At 37.9% G+C, this 24067-nt stretch overlaps 2 protein-coding genes and 3 long non-coding RNA genes across 23 annotated transcripts in view; 3 read left to right on the top strand and 2 right to left on the bottom strand.

Annotated features, from left to right (window-relative positions):
• Nucleotides 1–24067, top strand: part of LOC145971141 (uncharacterized) — a 239991-nt gene that overhangs the window by 187834 nt on the left and 28090 nt on the right. The window lies entirely within an intron of this gene.
• Nucleotides 1–24067, bottom strand: part of Ten-a (Teneurin-a transmembrane protein) — a 448925-nt gene that overhangs the window by 397697 nt on the left and 27161 nt on the right. The gene's annotated exons all lie outside the window — the stretch shown is intronic.
• On the top strand, nucleotides 3226–9340 carry LOC145970534 (uncharacterized). 8 transcript variants are annotated; one of them, XR_014438524.1, is made up of 4 exons: nucleotides 3226–3704; nucleotides 3802–4696; nucleotides 7921–8130; nucleotides 8995–9340. XR_014438524.1 is itself a non-coding variant. In XM_083097380.1 (3 exons), exons 1-2 carry the CDS (start codon nucleotides 3287–3289, stop codon nucleotides 4689–4691), a joined length of 1308 nt encoding a protein of 435 aa, XP_082953506.1. In that variant the 5' UTR covers nucleotides 3226–3286; the 3' UTR covers nucleotides 4692–4696; nucleotides 8995–9339. The 8 variants fall into 8 exon arrangements, 7 of the variants coding, with proteins under 7 accessions (XP_082953506.1, XP_082953505.1, XP_082953507.1 ...); XM_083097380.1 differs by lacking the exon at nucleotides 7921–8130 and having other exon boundaries at nucleotides 8995–9339; XM_083097379.1 differs by lacking the exon at nucleotides 8995–9340 and having other exon boundaries at nucleotides 7921–8184.
• Nucleotides 9041–10309, bottom strand: LOC145970535 (uncharacterized). Of its 2 annotated transcripts, none has more exons than XR_014438525.1 (3): nucleotides 10210–10309; nucleotides 9714–10034; nucleotides 9041–9644 (listed from the first exon to the last, which is right to left on the bottom strand). It is a non-coding gene; the product is annotated as an uncharacterized LOC145970535 (long non-coding RNA). The 2 variants fall into 2 exon arrangements; XR_014438526.1 differs by having other exon boundaries at nucleotides 9041–9614.
• On the top strand, nucleotides 22377–23620 carry LOC145970705 (uncharacterized). The gene is made up of 4 exons (XR_014438563.1): nucleotides 22377–22650; nucleotides 22771–22836; nucleotides 22917–23167; nucleotides 23345–23620. It is a non-coding gene; the product is annotated as an uncharacterized LOC145970705 (long non-coding RNA).

Genomic DNA, 24067 nt, shown 5'->3' with positions numbered 1-24067 from the left:
ATAGAATTGAAAATCACGCGACGAGCTTTTCTAAGTTGCAAGCTTAAGTGAAAATACGATATTATAGCAAGTAGAAGTAGAGATTCGATCGGAGAGAGAAGTAGCTCTTAACTTAAACGAAAAGAATGTTTGTATTAAATCTCTTAAAATCTCTGTAAATGATTCTTAAGTTAAAACTTTAAGCTAAGCTTACGTTTCTGATCAATCAATCACAAGCGGCGAAGCGTGGCTGAATTTTTGAGCCGCTTCGTCGTCAAGAGAAGATTAAACGGTCGTCCAGGAAAAACGCACACCCTCTTTTCGAAATCTCGTTTTATCGGGTCAAGGAGAAACCTAATAAAGATTTGCTTGCGAAACTTTAGTTATTGAAAACCGATCGATGGCCGCCCATTTAATCTCGCCGCTCTCAATACACTCTACGAGAAAGACATCATTGCATGATACGTGTATAAATACTCGGGATCACATCGCTCGTGGACGAATGAATCGTTTGCACTGTCGTACATGAATAAATGCTATGGAGATCATCCTCTTCACGCTGTTATCAGCCATCGCATTACCCGCTTTTAACCGCGATGAATTCCGCAAACAGACGTCGAGCTTGAAAGAACACGAAGAGCTCCGCGCGTAAGTAATTACGAGATGTGCGGCGGAACCCTTTCCCAGATTCGCACAACTCCCGGGACGTTAGGTGCACTTTTCGCAGAAATCGATCTCGTATCCTTACTCGTCTGCAACACGGAAACGCTTCTTCCTTGATAAATTTAATTTACATCGGGTTAACTTTGGAACAGACAGCGTACTCTAACTTTCCTCCGAGCGCAATTGACGATTATATCTAGTCTCGACGGGGGATTCTCAGTTTTTCTCTAACAAAGTTTGAAATTAAATGAAAAAAATCGATTAAGTATATTTAATTAAAAACTGTTTCCTGATGCGCGCACAATGAATTTTGCGAGACTGAAAAATAAAATTTGCTTATAAAAATTTCACACTCGTACATCGATGTCGATAAAAGTGCCGCATTTCGTGCATCGGGATGTGCATTTTTAAAGCGCGACCGTTCTCAAAGTCGTTTATCGTCTATAAAAAATTGGCTGCTTCCTAAAATTCAAAACAATTACGTTAATTACATTCTTTCGGATATAACGTAGTAAATGATATAATTTATGGATGCAATTTAGCACGCAACGATGCGTGGGCAAATTTTTTGATCAGTCACGTGAAGCTCATTAACTTCCAGTCCTAACGAGGCGAAAAGTACGCAGAAGCGCGCATTAATTCGCGGTAACGTTCCATTCTTGCCAGATTTTGTTTCCCGCTTCCTAGTACGGGCGACAATTTTTCCGTCCGTATTAGTCTGCCGGAAAAAGCAATAACGTCTCTTTATCTCGACACCGTGAGAGCCGTGAACCATCTTCTCTGCCGCGAGAATATTTTATTCCTTCTATTCTCGAGAGTCCTCGCAGTTTCCGTTTTCTTTACACTGCGTCCCGCTCGCCTTGAATATTCTTTTCTCTTATTTTGCTTCCCGCGTACGTATTTCTCGCGTCCGGCTCTCGTGTGCGTGCTTTTCACATGAGCGTGTGTATACTATCAGCCTTGTACGTGACAGCGTTTACCATCGGGTCGAGTTTAAATCAATAATCCTGAAGACGGTGACATGAGACAGTTTGCCGGTGTAGTTAGCGAGGCAATGCAAGTTGGAAACGTCCACATCTAACCAAGGTAATTGCAACATTAAATTCAATTTGCCTATCGGCGCCCGTAGGGTGTGCGCCGCAAAATTGTATGTGCCCGGGACAAGGTTGATCCTGTGACGTAAGAAGAGAAATAAAAACTTTGTGGATTTATTTCCCATCGTCAAACTTTAAATTAATACTATAAGTTTAAATTTATAAGTGCTTTATTATTCAGACGCCAACGCTCATCACTGTCAATTATTGATGCGTGTTTCTATTGGATTTTTTAATTATAAATAATTAAGAAACACATTTAAGATTGCGAACGTAAGTGCATTCATAAATATTCCATATGGATGTATAATTTTATTTCTGTATAATTGCTTAACACACCGACATTAACTGATTAATGATTGGAGGAAATTATACTTATATGCCAGTAAAAACTAAGTTAAAAATCTAAAATAACAACTAGAACAATTCCGTGCATTGACAGTAAGCCATCGTCCTACTTGTTTTATAATGAACTTAAAGTCTTATTAGCTAACTTCTTCAGATCGGAGTGTCCGTTATTTTTAGGGTGCACTAAAATATGTTATAACGTTCGGTCGCTCAATTTCCCGTTTGAACAAGACTCTCGCGCAATTACCCCCGGTCTCTATTGAACGCACATATAATGGTGCTCGTGGCTTTTACCAGTCTCGAAAACAGGAAGCGTAAAGTTTTCATAATAACGCATCCTCTCCGTTAGATAGGGAGACCCAATTGCCACAGGATGCACACAGGGTCCGCCGGCACAAAGGTTCGCCTTTTTTCCTGCTTCAGCCGCATCTGCACGGAACAGCGAACGCTTATGCGAACCCTTACCCGCAGGGGAATAATTTTAGAAAAGATTTCCTTATTCAAAGGATGAAATAAACCATTTTAAACACTTTCCGTAAAACAAGAATATAGAGAACGTTTCAGCTTTACGCAGGATCCGCCTGAGATTAATCGAAACAGTAGCGAAACTGTATTCATTATGCAAAACTAAATGCAATATATTATGTTTAAGCGCGACCAAATTCCTACTTCGCGTTCCCATATGTTATATCTGCGGAGAAAAGAGGAAAAATATATTTATAGATCGTATTATATAACAAAACACTGAGGTAGAACGCTATAGGAATTGATTTAATCTTGATGAACCGTAAATCTCTTTCTTCCTTAGATTACTACAATATACAGCTTTACAACTATTAAAATACAGCTTTTTTCTCGCTTGTATAATTATAAATAGAATGGTGGAAAGTTTTGCAGAAAATCAGAAATTTAAAAAAAAGGGGAAAAACGCGTGACGTCAGACGGTAAATTATAATTATGCCTCTGTATGTCTCGTCCGGATGGAGACTATGTAGTCGTGCTTCCGCACGCCCTCTCGACAACAGATTTTAAAGTACCGCCAAAAAGAAAAGCTCGCGCCTCTGCGAGCGCGAGTTGCCGCGCGCGCCGGCGCAGCGCGCGCCACGCCACCTCATTGTGTTTTGTTCGCTCGTGTCGACAACGTGTACCGTAGTTATTATTTTCATTTTTTAGTCTCTTTTCAGGCTCTACCCATTAGAATAATGCCTAAGCACAAAAGCGCAAATAAGGGATCCTTCTCGAGGCACTCTAGGGACAGAAGAGCGTCCCGTAAACATTCCTCAAGGGAAAAATCGCGCGAACGTGCTCGAGGAGAGAGACATAGGAGAGAAAGATCTAGGGATGCTCATTCATCGGACAGCATCTCATCGAGGGATTCTTCGGTACGGCGTTCCCGATCCAGGGAAAGTTATAGCGAAATTCTCAGAGATTTTCGAGATTTTCTTGTGCGCCGCAACAGCTCACATAACCTAGACTTATGTCAGGTTAGATCGCCTATAGAGGTTATCCCGCCACAGGATGAGGGCCCAGCATCGCCCTTAGCAGCAATTAGACCAGGCGCCGTGGAGCAGAATACAATAGAACACACGGTCGCACAAGCTGACCGAGGCGTTGTACCAGGTATGTCCTCCTGTTGACCCAGCCCCCCCTCTGCAACTGGCAAAGGGAGGACATAACCGATGTGATTTCTATTCTGTCTCCTTCTTTCCATACATAGATTCGCCGACGATTCCTAGCGTCAATGAGGTGAGTGCCACGCCAACTGGCAGCGTATCCTTTGCCTCCCCTCTTGCCACAGACATTCCGGAATCCCAGGTTCCGGAAGTTGTTCCCGTGGCGTATACCTTGGTTGAGGATTTGTTCGGGAGAACTCAGACACCCCCTACGTCATCCTCCTGGAATCCTACGGTTCTGAATGCAATCCAGACGGAGTCGCGAGGCGGTCTCAATAACGAGGTGCGTTCTAACCTGCTGTCTAAATATGAACCTAAGGGGGAGCTATCATCGCTGGCTCCACCAAAGCTGAATAAGGAGCTAATCGCAGCGCTGACCCCGTCGGTCATTAAACGGGACGAATATCAGTCATCTTCACAGGCACAGGTGGCTGCTTCCCTCAACGCCCTCGGCTCGGGCATGTCGCTCTTGCTGAAGCCGGAGATCTTGCAAGATCTCAAGAATGAGGCAAGGTCGGCTCTGACAAATTTCTCAGAAGGCATTCATCTGCTAGCGGACCACCACTACCGTCTCTCACTGGCGAGAAGAGCTTTCACCAAGCCTTCTCTCAATATCGTTGGCAAAAATGCTGCAGAATCAGCTCCGATCGACGAGTTCTTATTCGGGCAAAATTTTGCCGAAACGCTCAAGGCGGCTCAGGTCTGTGAAAAAACTGCCCGTGATGTCTCCAAATCAGCTCCCCCGATAGGAAAAAAGACGTTACATCCGGTCCGCCAGTCAACACAATATCGATCTCACCAACAGGCGTCTAGGATTTCGGGAAACCGGAAGGCCCCTGCCCGTCCTTCGTCGGCTCGCCGAACAGGGGCTCATTATCACCAGAGCCAACGCCACCGCTCACGGTCTCAGACCAGATCTCGTCGCCGTCACTAGACAACGTAAGTTCGGCCGGTCGCTTACATAAATTCTACGAATCTTGGTCGAGTATCACCTCTGACCCTGTTGTATTGAGTGCCATAAGAGGCTACCGCATTCCTTTCACTATTTCGCCTCCATCAAGGGCTCATCTTTCTGAGCCCAACTTGTCGTTATCTGCTGCGCTAGCCTGTGACTTGGAAATAGATCGTCTACAGCGAAAAGAAGCCATCGCACAGGTTGAACCTAGCAAAGACCAGTTCCTCTCATCTTTCTTTTTGATAGATAAGTCATCAGGAGGGAAACGCTTTATTTTGAATCTGCGAGACCTCAACGTATACATCGAGCCTCCACACTTCAAATTAGAGGATTGGCGTACTGTGGTTCGCCTCATGCTTCCTGGAACGCATATGGCAACCCTCGATCTGGAAGATGCTTACCTGTTAGTTCCAATTTTTGAGGGCCATAGAAAGTTCCTTCGTTTCCAATGGCGCAATAAGACCTTTGAATTCACGGCTCTGCCTTTTGGCTTGTCCACAGCTCCCTACATATTCACAAAGATTCTTAGACCTGTATTTACCTATCTCCGTAAAAAAGGCTATCAATCAATAACTTACCTGGACGATTTTCTCCTCTTAGGTTCGTCCAACGAAGAATGTCGGGCTAACGTCAACGCTTCAGTTAACCTTCTTCACTCTTTGGGGTTTGTGGTAAATTACGCTAAATCGCATTTGGAGCCATCAAATAAAAGCAAGTATTTAGGTTTCATCTTCGATTCAAATGAGCAATCAATTACGATCCCTCCTTCACGTAGAGCAAAGTTACTAAGTTTAACAACATCGTTGGCCCTCAGAACAAGATGTTCCATTCGAGAATTTGCCAGCCTTATCGGTTCTCTCGTCTCAGTCTGCCCTGCAGTTCAGTACGGACTTCTTCATACGAAGAGATTTGAAAGAGAAAAGTTCTTAGCTCTTGTCAATAACAATGAGGATTACTCAGCAGAAATGGACATTTCTTCACACTTCCAGGAAGACTTCAGATGGTGGATCGACATCTTTTCCAATCCCAAACAGACGAACAAAATCCGCTCAGACAGATTTGTGCAAGAAATATTTACGGATGCATCTTTGAACGGCTGGGGGGCTTCTTGCCGCGACAGGCGCACTCATGGCTGGTGGTCTGAGTGTGAGAGGACGCTTCACATAAACTCATTAGAGCTTAAAGCGGCCTTTAACGGCCTGCTTTGTTTTGCAGCAGATCTTCACGACTGCAACATCTTACTCCGCATTGACAATACTACTGCTATAGCCTACATCAATAAGTTTGGCTCTATTCAATTTCCTCATCTCTCTGAAATTTCTAGACAAATCTGGCGTTGGTGCGAGGATCGCAACATATTCGTTTTTGCCTCTTATATTTCATCTATAGAAAACTCTATCGCGGATGCCGAATCTAGAACTTCGGATCCTGATACGGAATGGTCTTTATCGGTTACAGCATTTCGTCGAGTGGCAAGGGTCTTTGGTCCCTTTGATATAGATTTGTTCGCGTCTTCAATAAATAACAAATGTGATTTGTACGCTTCCTGGTATCCTGACCCGGGATCAATCTCTGTAGACGCGTTCACTTTTTCGTGGGAAAATCTAAACTTCTATGCTTTCCCACCTTTCATTTTACTACCACGTGTTCTCAGAAAGATAATTGACGACGAAGCAACGGGAACACTGGTAGTGCCTTGGTGGCCCTCACAGCCCTGGTTCCCGTTGTTTAGTCGTCTTGTGATTTCCGAACCATTAATCTTACCTCCTAATTATTCACTCTTATCGTCACCTTTCAGGACCTGTCACCCATCATGGAGGTCACTTTCCCTGGCGGTCGCGAAGTTATCAGGGAGGCATTCAAGGCTCGCTTAGTACCAGATACAGCAATACCAGCTTTACTAGCCTCCCTATCGGAATCGACTATCAAACAATATTCCTACCCACTTCGTGCCTGGTGGAAATTTTGCCAGCGTCATAGGTCACCGCTCTACTCACCGTCGGCTGCTCAGACCTTGCAATTTTTAGCCCAGGAGCTACCCAAAATCTCTTCCTATTCATGTCTGAATACGATGAGATCAGCGATCTCCTTAATTTCGCAGAACGAAATCGGCAATCATCCTATGGTTAAACGTTTCTGTAAAGGCGTTTCGGTAATCAAACCGCCCCGTCCGCGATACGATTTTGTCTGGGACCCCGCCCCCGTGATAGCTAAATTGTCCTCTATTTACCCATATGAAGGAGTTTCTTTGAAAGATATCACCAAAAAACTGATACTCCTCTTAGCTCTCGCTACTGGTCATAGAGCGCAAACGCTTAGTTTAATAAGAGTGTCGCAGATCTCTTTGGAAGAGAAATTGATGATTCGCGTTCCAGATCGGATAAAAACTTCAGCACCGGGTCGCTCTCAACCCTTTTTCCTTTTTTCACGCTTTGCAAACCATGAAAATCTTTGTGTTGTTCGCCTCATGGAACATTATATAGAGCTTACCAGGGAGTTACGCCCTTCTACATGCGATTTTTTGTTTATCTCTTTTTCTAAACCCCATAGGGCGGTTTCGTCGCAAACTATTGGTCGCTGGATTCGTCTGGCTTTGGAGGAATGTGGCATAAATACTTCCCTCTTCTCTGCACACAGTACGCGACACGCTTCAACGTCTCAAGCAGCCGCTAAGAGAGTCTCTATCGAGATTATTAAACGCGCGGCGGGTTGGACCGGCGAGTCCAGGGTCTTTGCAAATTTTTACAATAGGCCTCTTATTAACCCTGAGGATTTTAGCGATGCGATCTTAAAACCCTAATTACTTCTACCATGAGATCGCTACGTAAGACCATGTTGTCATTAGTCTTAGAAGTTTATTTTAATTTTAAGTTTATATGGCTCTTAGAACATGCTATTTTAATTTTTCTATAAGACCACAGCGTACTTTTTGTATACTTAGATCTATAAGACACTTTATACTTACACATCTATCTATTATTCTTAGATAATATATAGTACTCGCTCACAGTCTCTCATAATAATATTTATATTACTCCCACTGGCAAATCCCTAGTCTATAAACAGCTACATAGTCTCCATCCGGACGAGACATACAGAGGCATAATTGTTAGATTGAACGAACTTACCTGAAGTGAAGTTCGATCATAATTATGCCCTTTGTCTCGTCCGGATGGACACCCACCCATCAATTATTTCCCACTCCCAGGAAGGGTGATTTGCCGAAATGATTGGAACTTATGAGGTGGCGTGGCGCGCGCTGCGCCGGCGCGCGCGGCAACTCGCGCTCGCAGAGGCGCGAGCTTTTCTTTTTGGCGGTACTTTAAAATCTGTTGTCGAGAGGGCGTGCGGAAGCACGACTACATAGTCTCCATCCGGACGAGACAAAGGGCATAATTATGATCGAACTTCACTTCAGGTAAGTTCGTTCAATCTAACAATTTTATCTTGCATTTAAGTACATTGTAAAGCTTTTAATTACACGCATTTTTGTTCATCGCAACTGCACTTTAAATACAGCCTTTTCTTGTATACAACGTTAAATAATGAAAATGTATTAGTATATTAAAATTATTAAATTTTGAATTATATAGTGCAGATATCATTTACGGATATGGTTTATCTACAATCCATATGCAATCAACTATGATAAATTTTGTAAACCTATAAAATAAACATTGTATTTTATGAGCGAGCTTAAATATTACTTGTCATTTCCAAAGCATAAATTTATCCGCAGCAAATATAGTCGCATATATCTATTTTGCCAAATTCATAATATTTTAAACTATACACGAGCTTATATCTACATATACACATACATGTATATACACACACGCACACATCAAAATATTGTAGTCAATATCATGTCTAAATTTTCATATCAATTATTTTTAGATTTTTTATCAAATCCACATAAAAGCGAGATAAAATCGCACGTTGCAACGTGATAAGATAATTTCTTTTTTTTAATTTAATAGTTTTTATAAAATGTATACGAAATATACTTACATGCATATATATATATATATATATATATATATATATATATATATATATTCGTAAAAAGAGAAAAAGTTTCGTTAATAAAATATTTCTTGGAAAATGTCCAGGCCAATTATTTTTGTGCAGGCACGCGTAAAATATTGTATCACTTTTCAAAGCAGACTCTATATTGTTGTATATAGCAGTGTATAAATGGATAGCTATAGTTGTATAAATTTCATTTGATATGTCGTGCACCTGGCTAATATACTTCATGGATTATTACTTTTATTTTCAGCATTCGAGCATCACGGCTCGTCAATACTGATCCAGATGAACGAATTTTACCGATATTAAATTTACGGTCTCTTTATTAAAACTTTCGACGACACATACAAATTTAATGTAATGAAATTGGATTTCATAAACGAAGCATTACTGTATGGATCTTGATGTTATATCAAAAAACATTCATTAAAGCATGCTCGTTAAACATGCAAAGTCTGATAATATCCTTTCTCATATGAACGTATATCCACGTGTACGATTTTAATAGTACAATAAATACAAGCAAATGAACCAAATGCAATAAGGATCACACGTGATAATAAAAATGTACATTAATTATATTATATGAGCAACGCATAATTTATACTTTTAAGTAACACTAATAGGAACTTTTAGTTTCGAATCAATTTTTACACAAAACCGATATGAATAACAATATCACATTTTTAATAATGAAGGAAATGAATAAACCAACGATTCCGCGCGGCAGAAAAACATCATCTTGCATCAAGTTAGTGCGCGAAACTGTTTTTTGGATTCATCCGGTGTCATTTCCCCGGCAATCTGCCTGGCTGTGCAAATACATATTTTTTCCTCGCTGGATTAACTTTGCCGGAACGTAGGGTAGAGCTATCGACGATGCAATTTATATCGCGTGAACTACGACCATTTTGAAAAGCACAGTAAGCCTGTGATGCAATAAAAACTTTAACGTGGAATATTACGTACGCGTTTGAATCAATTTTTTCCCGCAAACTTGATGTCCTCTTCTTGCTCCAAACATTTTTGCATTTTCTCGAAGCCACCGACCTTATATTCGCATAATATGCTAATATCTCAAGGGATGCATATTACTCCGGGCTAGGACGCGCCCGTATTCATCGAACGCAGAAATACGAAGCGTATTACCGTTTGCAGAAATTGCCTGACCGATCAAAACTTGCACTTTGAATGTCCTTCGGGGTCGCATGATGATTATGCCCGAAGGCTCACTTCGCTGTGGTGGAACGTCAATTAGGCAAATGTGAGAGAATTTCACCGCAATCAGATCTATTGGGAGAATATCGATACGCTGATTTAATCGCGTAACTACTTTTGATAAAGCGCATCAATATTTTCATATTATTTTATAAACAGTTATATTGTGAAATATTTAACATACATTTTTATCATTATTATGCCAAAAATATACATGGTATCCCAGGATTTTCCGGATTTATCTTACCTTGCAGTCATATTAAAAACAAGACTGTTATCTTCTGTTCTTTCTTTTATATTTCATATTTTTGTTATAATTTTATAACAAAATAACCTATACATGTATATACATATAACGATTTATGTTCATATGATGTTCTTTTGTTATTTCTAATCGTACAACATACTAATGATATTTGACTGGAAGAACCTAAGACACTCTGTATATATATGTATTTATAGATAGCCTCTAATCGTTTATCCATCTAACTCTATTCCGATTACACACTAACCAGAATAATACACGCGAACATCGGCATACCAGAACGGCGAGTGCATCACTTGATGCCAAAAAGAAAACTCAAGTGCTGCGAAAGGAGCCGTAGTGCTTTCATCGAGGTTTGCTCACTGATCGATGGTTGTAACACGGTCGAGCATCATAGCGGAGGGCTTGTGGACGACGCGGCGCTTTGTGAAAACGTTCATATTTCTCGTTTGGGGATATCGTGGCTTCATTGAATTCGGTGCGGTGATAAGTTCGACGAAGAAACGAGGACATCGAGCGTAGGCGGAGATAAGTATACGAGGGGAGATCCGCGCTATCCTGAGGTCGACGGTCAGGTCCGAGCGACGCCGTGGCGATGACAGCGCGATATGTCAAACCATTGTCCCCCTTCGTTCTCTCGTTACGTCCCTCTTGTCGCCACCGTTCTTCTTCGCACCACGTAAGACCGACAAACTAACTATGCACATTGCTGCATGTGACAATATGATTGCGTTTCGATTTCCGATAAGATATGTTGTATTATTCGCAATGTTGCAATTATCACCGTCGATAGAAATTTACTTATGCGTTCTTCAAAGAAATCTTCTATCATTATCGGTAACGTTATATATATATAGGCAGTAGATATTTTAGTCGATTTAAAAAAAAATTCGTTTAACTGTATGATTTATGCTTGAATATTGTATAATAAATATAATTAATATAATTAATACCCTGTAACGTTATTATTTATACAAGATAAAATTTATATTGTTATTATCGGTGTCAGTTTTTATTGAAACAAATTTCAATTTATATTCATGAAACATACGAGATATGTATACGTAAAATTCATATTCGAATCAGTTTTTTTCACGGTAAGTAACAAATAAATTTGATAAATTTGATTTTTGGCACTTTTATTTTTTTCCACGAATCGCATCTATAAAGCTTTTCATCCTTCTGCTGTTTTCGCAATGAACGTTTATTTCGTTTTTAAAAGAGAGTAATTTGGGAAATATGACTTTTGCGGTAAGTTTTTTAAAGTTTTACAAGCCTCATGAAAGGTCGACTAGGATCAGCGCTAGGATCAATGTACTTTTCGAGCAATAAATAAGAGGCGGCCAGTTTGCTTAGAAATACGTAGCAGGGGTCTGAAAAGTTTCAACGAGCGGCGAAATGGTCCGTGGTAGAAAAGGGGTGTAGTTCCGAAAAGGTCAAACCCCCGATTTTGCTGTCATCACGTATACTTACGTATTTTGATGCGCTGATTACGAAAATGATAGTTAAAGTAACACGGAAAATAAATTCGTACGACTATCTGTTTTTATTGATATGATATAATCTTGGCTTTAAATATATAAAAAGAAATCTTGTGCATATATATTTAAATTTATTAGATTATGCGAATCTCTCTAACGAAACATGCATATTTAGAATATTATTCTATACTTTTAATATTAAATTAAATTAAATATAAATTAAATTAAATATTTTTAATATTTATTCGAATTAATTATTCCTGTGTTAGAGAAGTTAGATTAAATAGATTGTAACTAAATTACTTTATTCGACTTTTAATAAATTTCGCACGATAGCAAGTCAACAATAATAATCCATTAGATGGCGTAATCGGAAACGCACTTATAGCGCATGAAAGTGTAAAAGCCAGACTAGCTCTTCTGTTGGCAGGAAACGAAAGTTAGATCGAACAAAGCAATTATAGTCTTGAAGTCGCTTCGTACACTACCTGAAAGTTCTAACCGCATCTGGTATTCATCCGAAGGGACGTAATAAAGGAGAGAGTAAGACGGGCAGTATGCTTCGAGAAGTTGCAAAACTTTCTGTTCCCTCGTCGCATCGGCTTAAAAAGTCACCGATTGTCGATCGTTGAACGTCGCCTAATATTTGCCAACTTCGAAGGGAAGAGTAGCATGTTCTCGTTACATATTTACCGAAGTAAGACGACCTATGCACGCCGAAACACATGCTCGTGAACAAGACATGACGATGCTGTCTACGAAATTGCGGCGGAAGATGCGGTGCTTGTTCTGCCGTAAAACTTCCTTGCTTCTCGAAGCGTTATTAATTTTCCGTGATGCGTAAAGTAATATTATAATAGCTGCAGCACTTTAGTCGCAATATTATAATTAAAATGTTTCTCACTTGTTGAACTTGATGAATTTGGTAGACACAGAGTTTAATTCTTACTTCAAATTTATCAGTGATGATGATATTTGAAATTATTCAAATGCTAAATAAACTCAAAGATGTTGACGCTCTCTATTTTTTGCGAGATTACCAACGTAATGTATTTACGCATCTTTCGACAAAGAAGCATGTTAATTTTGGAAACCACTACGGTCACGAGAGTGCTTCCGCGCTTCAAGACACTATAATTATATTTTCCGCGAGGAACCTCGAGGTAAATGAAAGTTAAATCAAAGTCTTAGCTTGGGGCACATTGGTCGAGGAAAACATTGAGATAACGGAAAGTCTTTGCTGTAAATTTTATATATCGGTGTTACTTATAACATAAGTTACGAAATAATCTAGATATACGAGAGATTAAACAGAGTTTGTTAGCATATCGCAAGTAATACAAGATTGGATTTGTATGTTTGGAGATATTCAAATTAAGCTAGAAAAGTATATGATATATATATATATATATATATATATATATATATATATATATATACACACATTTATAAAATGTCATGTCAAAATTAATACCCTACGTTTCAAAATATTATTTTGCATGCATTTTGAAACGCTCTCAGTACTTTCATTTCATAACTGCATTAAAATAAAATATTTCGTTGTAAAAGCAAAATTTATATCATGTTTTACTACACAGTTACTTTGAACGTTTTATATATGTAATATATGTGAGAAAAACCATTTAAAAAATATAAGAGTTATATTAAAAATAAAAGTAATTATTTAGAGATTATTCGGGTTTATTCATTAATTGTGCTAAGATTTGAAAAACAAAGTTGAATGTGCAGAGATACTAAACCACAGTGTCATAGCGAAAGTTCGTGATGCAGCAGCCGCAGATAAAGGCAGCTATTTGTTACAATTAGGTTCTCTTCCGCGGGCTGCAGACGGTGTCCCCAGGTTGCACTTGCTCACTTCACCCCAGGCACTTCTTGTCACCGTCCTTGCACTCTGCACCCTCGTATGCATTCAAGCGACTCCGTCACCTCGAGCGTCTCAAATGGAATTACGTGAAATGGCGGTCGCGTTTTCGTAATATTCGGTGGCACCCTCATTCTCCTTACGCGACTTCCATTGTACGTTACCAACGTCGAGTACGTGCATATAATTGCTGAGTGTCGAGAGCAAGCTCTTCTAATATAGACGCAATTTGTTCTTCGAGATGTAGTCTGAACAAATGCCATTAATTTTTCATATAAAAGAATGATAAGTTGTATTGCTAGTAATATTTATTTCCTATTATCTTTGTTTCTGATATTTATTTTCAAATTATTTCTATCTTGCAAATAACACGTAAAAATAACACGAGCATATTTAACCGTTTATTCGCGAAGAAAACTTTGCTTTCTTTTTTTTTCATTATCTATATACTATGTATACGATTAATAAATTATTATTAGGAAAAATTATGCATTAGTGTGAGCAGATAAGTGCAAAATATATAATTTTTCATTCGACAAATCTGATTTTTCCCGATCAAGAAATTTATTCATTAATGTTATTATTTAATAATTTTATTAGACTATATATTAGATTATAATGCAATCTTAAAAGTGTAAACGTTAGAATAAAATATTTCTTTTATATCTTCAAATGAGTAGTTTTAGTAATCGTTTCAATAACGCTACTCCACTAACCCCAGCTTTTCTGCTAGCTACTGGACATATCGGCTTTCAGCTCAAAAGGCTCAATTGGCTTCGGCCCGAGCTTCCTCACACCACAGCATTCAAACACAGGATCATATCTGTCTATATTCATGAGCAATACCTATACGGAACAGAGTAAGATGCAAATGTCGTGCGTTTCCGCCTCAAGATCCGAGTACAATTTTCGCGGAGCCCATGGGAGGACATACGTTTCCTATCCTACGTCCGAATATATATTATAATGGAGCGTAAAGAAGGATTCCTTTCCTTTGCAGATTCGATTCCGCTTTCAAATGCAAAAATTTCCTGCTCGACACACTTCCGCGATTTTTATTTAGAGTTCTCAAATAACCATATTTGATCATTGATAATGATGGATAATTTTGTCGCTGACATTAATATATCTTTTTATTATTATAAAAGAAAAAATGAAAAAGAAGATAAAAATAAAATTCGTATTTCTTATCTATCATACATATATATATAATCAAGTTATATAAGATGTATTTTATTGATATATCGCGCAAAGTGGACAAAGTTTCCGACAAAATTCGAGAGTAAAGATTTTCTCGAGCGTGTTTGGCACTGACACTGAAGATCTCAAATACTGTCATTCGCTTAACAAAAATATCGGTTCTGTAAACATCTTTGAATGTGGTTTCTGTACATGAAATTTCAAGCAAAAATTTGTTCGTATATAGTTTGTAAAATAACTCGTATAGTTCGTATATAGTTTCATAAAGTAACTTGTCAATAAAACTAACCGTATATCTCAATAATCTCTGTCTCGTTATATCCTATATTTGCAATCTTGAAAATATTAGGAATTTATATCATAGTTCGTGATAAATAAAATATATAGGTGTATGTGATACTATGTATATATCCATTGATTTAGATCTTTCTCGCGAAATCTAAATCAATGACTATTTTTTATAACAGGCTCGCACAATGTATATATTCTCTTCAATAAATTTATCTTTACTCGATGTAATTCAACATGTATTGAATTTTATGATCGTTATTTCGTAATTCAACATGTATTGAGTTTTATGATCCGACAAATGATGTAGGATTGACGTGAGATTGTGTATGCAGAAATATAAATACATAGGAAATAAAGGATACTTCAAAAATGGATAACTGCATTGCCAGTCGCTATCGCAATGCTCTGGGATGGGTGAGATAACGTTAGCTATAATAGCAGGAAAACTGGAAACTGGTATTGGGGTAATCTCCTGTTCAGGAAATTTATCCGCCATCTCGGCAGCTTCCGCCTACATCGCTCTTTCCAACTCCCTGTTCGGCTTCGCCATTTTGCTAGGATTAATACTTATGTCCTATGGTACAGCTTGCTGAAATTTACTGCAAGATAAGACCGGTAAGATAGAGTTGTTCGTATAGTTTAGATTACATTATGCCGATATGATGCCACGTCAAGATTAAATCGTATTTAGGTAACATGATTGTACCATTTTCAAGAAGATGCTTAGCACAAATTAGTATTGCACTGCAATTTTGATACATATGCATAATGTAATAATACTATGAAGTATAGTATTAAAATATAATATTAAAGTATCAAAATAGCATAATTAAGTGGCGTAATTTTGATGATATCAATATGTTACATCGAGCCAAATAGCCTATCATGAATAATAAATTTCAACACTTTTACAAAGTTATTCATGCGAGGAATAATGACTCTCGAAAGATGAGTAGGGGAGAACGATTAATTTCCAGCCAAGTAGCTTAATAAACCTTGTCATCCAGTTGGAGAAATTATTAGGCATGCTAGGAATTTAATTGAATCTCAACCGTACAATTTCTACCTTCGAGATCTGCACAAGACAAGACAGATCCGTTATCTAACTGTGGCTTAAGGAAGTAAAAGGACATGCCGAATTATAAATTTCAATATCTTCTTGTTATAATACAACAATTATTCATAAATATTTAAGGAAAACTAAGAATATAAAAATATATTTTACAAAAAAAACTGTGCTGAAAAGACATTTCGTAAGCTTACATCAAATACCATTCCATTTTTATCACGGTTGAATATTGCAAGTCTTCGAAAAAACGTTGAGAGTCTTTTCCAACGTCTGCTCCCCGAGAATGTTAGGTATTCTTCTTACCTCTCGAAGACTGGTACTCAGAATTGCTGCTGCGAAAAGGTGCAGAATCCATCTAACATCGACAGAGAATAATATCACTATGGCCACTTGAATCGTTCAAGTACCGTGGTATTCTCGGATCATCGCTCTCTTGTCGATGAACAGATGAGAAAGAAAGAGAGATTTCCACAGAAACATCGGTGGTGATGCTACACGGTGATATTTGCTATCGACGTATCGACATCGTATAGCACCAAGTATAGAATAGACGTACAAGTATAGAATTACAAAGCTCATATCGCCGTCTATACTCAATGTTATTCTTCGAAATTACTTTAAAAAATAAACTTAGCAAAAGATGATTGAGATATACGACCAGTTTATTAAGATAACATCCTTCGCTACATGAAGGTCTTATATGTTTGAATCAAATTTTGTACATAGAATATATATCTTTGTTCTTATCGAAGTGTTAAAAGTGCACAAGGTAAAGATTAAACAAGATAAAATTTTCAATATATAATCTATTAAAAATTCTTTTAATAACTTTATAAATTTAAATATAAAATAAATTTATATTATGAAAGATAAAAAAATGTATATGTACAAAATTAACTTAAAAGGATCATAAAAGCAAACAAAATATATTAACACGTAAACCCCGCATATGGATGACTACACAACCATCGATAAAAGTACCCTCTAGCTTGAAGTAGCACGTTCAGAAAGCCGAACAACGCATACGTGTGTGATAGACGATAAAGTGTAGTATCGTAAATGTATACACAGGCTGTGAAGACCCGTGTAACCAACGATCTCATTGGATACCATAGAATATATTGCGATAGCTTTTATATACATATATATGGGGATATCTTTTGTCTACTTTGAAATTCGTCTATATTAATGCACGAAAAGTACAGATAGCATAAATAATCCAGTTGTATTTATATCATTCTGCTAGTACATCCTAAACTTGATAAACTTTCACACACACATTCTTTCTCGTCTATTCTATTTATTCCACCTCCATTTTACGGCAATTTCCACAAATTCTTTAGATTTCCACGAAATTACTGTTAAAGTAATTTATTTCGCCAAATCCGACGCAATTACTTATCCATTAATCTTGCAGTATTGTCGCACTCCGAACGTACCGTTGCACTGTATCGATTTGTTGGCTCCGTACAATACGCGGGACATTTTTGCATACGCCTTGAACCTCGGATAGCCGATATCGGAAATCTACGAGAAGAATCTCGCTCGCGTTCATTCCTGTCGTGGAATTATTCCGCCGCGCGCTCATCCCGGTCGTTGCACTTCCTAAGATGCAACTCGCACGAAAAGGAGCAAGAATGCGGCGCATCGGCGCGATTCTCGGAAGAGCCAAATTACAATTTAGACGCATGAATAGTTACAAACGCGGTCTAAGGCGCGGATTAACGATCCTCCGGCGCAAAGTCATACCGGCACATTCCAGGGAAGCCACTACAGGTAGATCATTAAGTCTTCGAGCTGCTATCGGTCGTAATACATACTTGGTACGAGCGCTGGAAGGAGCACTGCTAGCCAGCAACACCAAAAAAGCTCGCTCTGAGGAAAACGAAGGCAGCAAATGCCGGTAAAGAAGAAGTTAAATTCATCGAGATGATTGATAGTCGCAGCCATTAGTTATGATATGCATGTTATCATTACGTTCTCCCTGGTGTTTCTATCCCGCTGGTCTTTCTACTGAATCTGAAAAACCTGGCGCAAAATGAGCTTTGAAAATCGATGATTTGAACCGGTACAGCTTGTAGAAGGAGATTCGCGCGGCATTTGACGGTGGGCGGATAGATTGGTACGTGGATGATAGGGAGTATGGGGAGGACAGAGGAACGGCAGGGAAATGGGCTCGGCTGTCACATACACGTACTCCCCGGAGCTGCAAACTGATAGTGGACAGATACTGCGCATTCGTGGCGCACGGTTAGAATTAATTGCCAATGTTTGGCCCGGTACGTGGATATTGGGATGAATGTTCGTTAGCGGGCACGGTTCCCCCGGCATTATCCCGACAGAACGAGTTATCCTGTCAGACCGTCGGTACTTATGTTGGTTCTGATGCTCGGAAACGAGCATCGTGTTCGTTAATAATAGGACTACGATCATTAATCATATCTCATGTTTAATCAATGCAGGATTAAAAAAAAACTGATGAATCGGATTTTGAACGACAGAAAACGTTTATTCTGATAAGTACATTCGATGGATCTAATGGTTACAACACGTGACTTTATTGTTTGGGGAAATAACGTTTCGAGTAAACTGTCTAAGCGAGGCTATTGGTTAAACAGTTGCTTAGCATGATACATTCATCGCATCAGTGAAATAATATTGCGCGATTTATGAATGAATTTTTACATAATAGTTAATAATTCGATAGTTATTAGCGGCCAAATAAAAAGATATTATATTTCTTTTTTAATATTAGAATTGATGTCACTGTATTTTCATCGTTTTATGGTAAAATTTATTATGACTCGATAAATTGTTTTTGAGAATTCATGTATCTGTAGTAATAAAAATTCGCAGTTGACGTAATCATGCGCAAGATGAGATGATTCCTAAATATGCCGCTAATTGTCAAATATTACGCCGCAACGACGTAGGCAGATTCTTGAAACGATTAAGCTTTAACATTCTTTGCGTCATAATCTCTTTCTCCCTGCAACGTAGCTAAATTTCAGTCAGATAACGCGTGCGGTAGGATCTAAAACGCGCGGCCAATTTGAAAGTTAACGACATCACCTTATATGCGAAGATTATGTTAATGTGGCATTTCGGTAGATACGCTTCTCGAGCCAGACAGGCGGACGCGGAGGACTCGGCCTACTCTCATGCACAGACGCGGGCGACGCGCCTTTTGCGAATATATACAGGTGGACGCCTTAGACAGGGACAACCCCGCGAAGCCATAGAGTGTGGAAACGATTATTGCCCCGGGTATAAAACGTAACTACTTCCTTCCGTGGCGCGGCAAAGTGCGACAGTTTTGTAGTCACCCTCGGACTCTAACGGCTCGGTATAATGGTAAGTGAATGAAGTCCACGCCCAAGCGCGTCATGGTCGGTTTTAAATAAAGAAACCGGACGACGTAACGTGATTTCTCGACGCCAACGTGAGCCAACGAACGAGGGAAAGAGAGCTCGCTTTTATCCTCGCTTAAGGGGTCGTCGTAGACGACGACAGTACCGTAATTGCATCGTAATCCACGTTAACGTGCAATAATTGGCGAAGCTGCACGATGTCTTTCCAGTCGAACGCGAGCTTCGAATTTTCTGTTGCACGTGGAACGCGATCCGCTCCCGGCATGCCGGAATTCTCAAAGAAATTCCGTAGACTAGTCGGGCTTTTATTTTCGAATGCGTCGTTGGCGCGAGATATCCGATCGACGTAAGTATCCAATAATACGGTCGTGATTTACGGAATGCACAAATAACGTATATACCCCCTTTATATACCCCCGGTAAGGCGTATAATCCTGCGAAGAGTATGAGCTGCACAATAAGACTAAGAAACGAGATTTTCTATTTTTTCTTGCCTTTATCTAAACTAAAATTTCCGCTTTAATTATTTAAGAGAAATAAAGTTTATTTTTGAGTTCCCGTTTAAGTTTTAAGTAAATTGTTGCGTAACTTAAACTTACGGTGTCGAATAGAGATATAACCGAAAGGATTCCCGCGAAGTATTCTCGCCGTCGACGGAATTCTTATCTTTCGCACTTATTCTTTATCATTTCGAAACTTCTGAACTTTATCTTCGATGCAACTTTGTCGCCGATGTAAATGACTTCATTTTCAGATTATCTGGAACTTACCTGAAATTAAAGAAAAAAGTATTTTTTAAGTATTCGTTCTCTTAATGAATGTGAACTATAATTTGAGAAACATTAAAGTCAGAATAATTTTTTTAACAGATCGAATGCAGATACAGTTTTATGTGCATTCAATATTATTCTTATAAAGGACAAAGAAATGCAACTGCAAAAAAAGACTAATATTTTCATAAAAGTTGTTCTTAAAGCATCCTACAACACACGCAATATATTTCTACAGCTTCATCGACGCATGTTAAGCAGCTTACGTTATTTTAAATATTGTATAAAGATTATAATAATATGGGGTGCAAAGAAGAGATGACAAAGACTTTTTAAATCAATCTTTTTCCTTTATAAAGTTAGAGTTTTGTTCAACGAGTTTTCCGTCTGATATAAGTATCAAGTTAACAAGCATTGTGTATAGGGACTATATAATGCTGTATAAACGATAGATACAATGAAACGAAAAAATCCTTAGAATTTTTTCTTCAATAATAAGAAGGTATTTGCTGTTTAAAGCAGTTTATGTATTCTAGTGAAGATTAAAAGCAACAAATATCCTATTTCCGGACTTATTCAGAAACTAATGAATGTCAAGAAACTAATAAATTTTTTTTACGGAATGACGTATTTGATCTCCTTTTAACGACAATCTCCTTATCAACTTGAATCTTAATACACAAAAAATCGTTCAAATTAATCAGATTACACTAATTGATCATAAAATAAAAATATGAGAATTCTGCCAAAATTAATTACATTTAATTAATATTATCAATTATACGAATAAATTTTCTTCAACAAAGCATGCAAAAAGATGAAAGCATTTTTTTCATAATTGCTAATTAATATAAACAAATAGACTTGTCCGTTGTCAGCGTCTAATTATACGGATGCGCGATGCGCTGGTGTACGATTCTACTAACTGCCCAAGAAATTACACGAGCCACGTGCAACCTCGTTGGAGCCGACTGTGTTTCGTCTTCCTGCGCGTAGACGTACAAAGTTTCGCGTCTTGGCCGTAACAGTACGTATCGTCCCAACTGTAGGTTATGACTTGTGCCAGAACACATAATTAATCTGTCAGTTACGAGGAGGTAACAGAATGAAAAGACAGGAAGGAGTGCCTGGTGTATAATGGCTGAAGTGTTGGGAAAGAAGCTGCATCGGTCGCTGGCAGGCTACTTACAACTTCACCTGCTACTTCGTACACGAGAATGTAGAAATACAACATAATAAACGATAATCGTGAAACGCACGTTAGAGAGCGGATCTTGCGGCCTTTATTTTCTCCTTAAATGAATATCGTGCACTTATAAAAAAACGTATTCTCCCTTTTTGCTCCCGTTCTTGGCTTTTGTTTCCCCTATGGGGAAGCAAATGACCTTTCTAAGTCCATCACCGAATTCTCGCCCAACTAATTTGGAATGAATATTTTATGGTCGTGGCTTGCGAGATTCTTTTCTTTTGTGACTAGATAAAACGCGAAGAAATCTCGTTTAACTTCGTTGCCGCGTCAACAGGGAAAAGCCGTACTTGCCGAGAATTCATTCGCGATAATCTCAAGTTTATTTTGTTAAGTTGTAGAAAGATATTCACCGAATGAGAGTCCTAAGATTAATAAAAATTAATTTTTTCGTATATAATCATTTATTTTCTGAAAAAAACAATGTAGTCAATAATATTAGTTTGTTAAAAAGATTACATCACGTTAAATTTCCATAATTAATGCCTTATGAAATACTTAGAAAAAAGGAACAATAATAGTAATAAAATTATAGTTGTAAAATTATATTTTCCTCTTTTATTTGTTCTATTATTTTAACGGAAAAGTAAAATGTAGTAATATTTTTTATTATTTATAATTCACAGTTGCATTCATATAATTGATTACAGAATTCACATTTCATTGGTAATAAATACATGAATGTATTAATATAGTAGATCCGAAACGGATATTAGCGTGATTTGGTTTTGCATTTCTCATCACTTTTTGCGGTTAAAAGTAAATTAACCGAGCATGCATTCGCTGTTTTCAACATTCTTCTAACGCAGTAGGATTTCTGTCAGACAGCTTGATGTTTAACCTATATTTCTGAGCAAATGCGTGCTTTCCTTCGTTGAAATATGCAGCCATTAGTCAGTCAACAGTCTTTTTTTTATTGGTCATTTCAGACAATTTAATTTAATCATTATTGCTCCGAAATGTCGCACATCCGTAGTAAACGAATTAAGGATCGCAAATTTAATAAAAGTAGAAAATGCGTATATTTCATCCTGATGTTGGAACATTTGCATTTATTATTAATGGAAAATTATGTTTATATATAAAAATTCTAGTGAACTAAAATTCAACGAGGTACGAAAGAAATCGAAATAATAAATTTATATTAAGTGAATTTAGATGGCGAAAAAGAGAAAGATAATTGAAGATATAAATCTGAGCATTTTCGTGTAACCGATGTGTATTCCCTTTTAGGAACGAAAACTACTACTACTGTTGCTTGTTAGCGTCACGCCTGAAAATCTCAGGTCATACACAGAGGTGTTATAAAAAATCTTTAACCTGTCCTATAAGCGAGTTTGCGTCGCAGTAATTTCCACTTGGCTTCTTTCCACCCTTAGACCACCCCATTGACCCAAGGATATTCCCTTCGGTGTTACCTCTCATGCTGACCAACTCGTGTTTTTTCTCACCCTTAACCTGAGGTGAGAGCGTGAGGTTAACCGTGAGGGTAGAGGTAGAACAGAGTAAAAGGGAGGTCGTCTGACCGAAGCGAGGATAAAACGTGGATTCGGAGAAGAATTGGTAGAATCAACAAAGAAATGCCCTCACAGCGGACTCGAGGAAAAAATTCGATCTCTACTTTTTAAACGTACCTCATAAAAAAATTATTTAAAATATCCTCGATATATGCGTTGCAAACAACTATAGAGGTCATGTTCTACAGCAATTAATTAAATAGTGCATTGATAACCTCTGCAAGATGGGCGCGCGTATATAAATAATGTAAGAAAGTAGAACAAAGTTGAATAATGTCTACACTTTTCAGGGAGGAAAAATATTCCATGGTTTATGACTGGGTTTACGGCTGCAGAATGTTTTATCGATTCCCTTTTGCAATACTGTCGGAGACGGCAACGTAACATTTCATTCTAGTGTCATGACATCTAGCATTTTATTACAGTCGTCAAGCATAAACATTAATGCAATTTTTTGACTAATAATCACTCATATAAAAAAGCTCTTGTAATCTCTATGAATATATTTATAATGGCATATTATTTTTAATAAAAGAATATAAGAATTTTATAGAAATTAAAGAAAAAAGAAATATTAAAGTATATGTTGCATAAAAATGTATAGATAATAGTATACATATTTATCAATAAAATATTCTTTTTTAATAAACTTATTATAATTTAAATGGCTCTTCCGCGATGCTTTTATTTATTATGACATTGTACTAATGTTAAAATTTCGCAATATTGGAAATGAAAGGAGGAAATACTTTAGTGACATATTCCAAATGGATTGCATCTAATGCGAAGCAGATATATTTGCGAGATATTTGAGTCGACAGGTTTGATCTTCGTGGCCACTTAGAAAATGTCAGGCTTTTACTTTACAGAATTCAGGCCTGTTAGCGCTAAACGCTTACGAAGCACAAACTCTTATTAAAATTATATTGATGTATAAATAGTTGCAGATTTAACATATTATAGATGATAATAAAAATATTGTTATCACTTCTTTTAGTCGAAATTTTGTTTAC

This window comes from Camponotus vicinus, unplaced genomic scaffold (assembly GCF_025532165.1).
Source record: "Camponotus vicinus isolate PSW18456_S1 unplaced genomic scaffold, iyCamVici1.0 SCAF_4, whole genome shotgun sequence".
Classification (NCBI taxonomy): Eukaryota; Metazoa; Arthropoda; class Insecta; order Hymenoptera; family Formicidae; genus Camponotus; species Camponotus vicinus.
The sequence above is the reverse complement of the archived record's forward strand: the minus strand, read 5'-3'. Positions and strand labels throughout refer to the sequence as shown.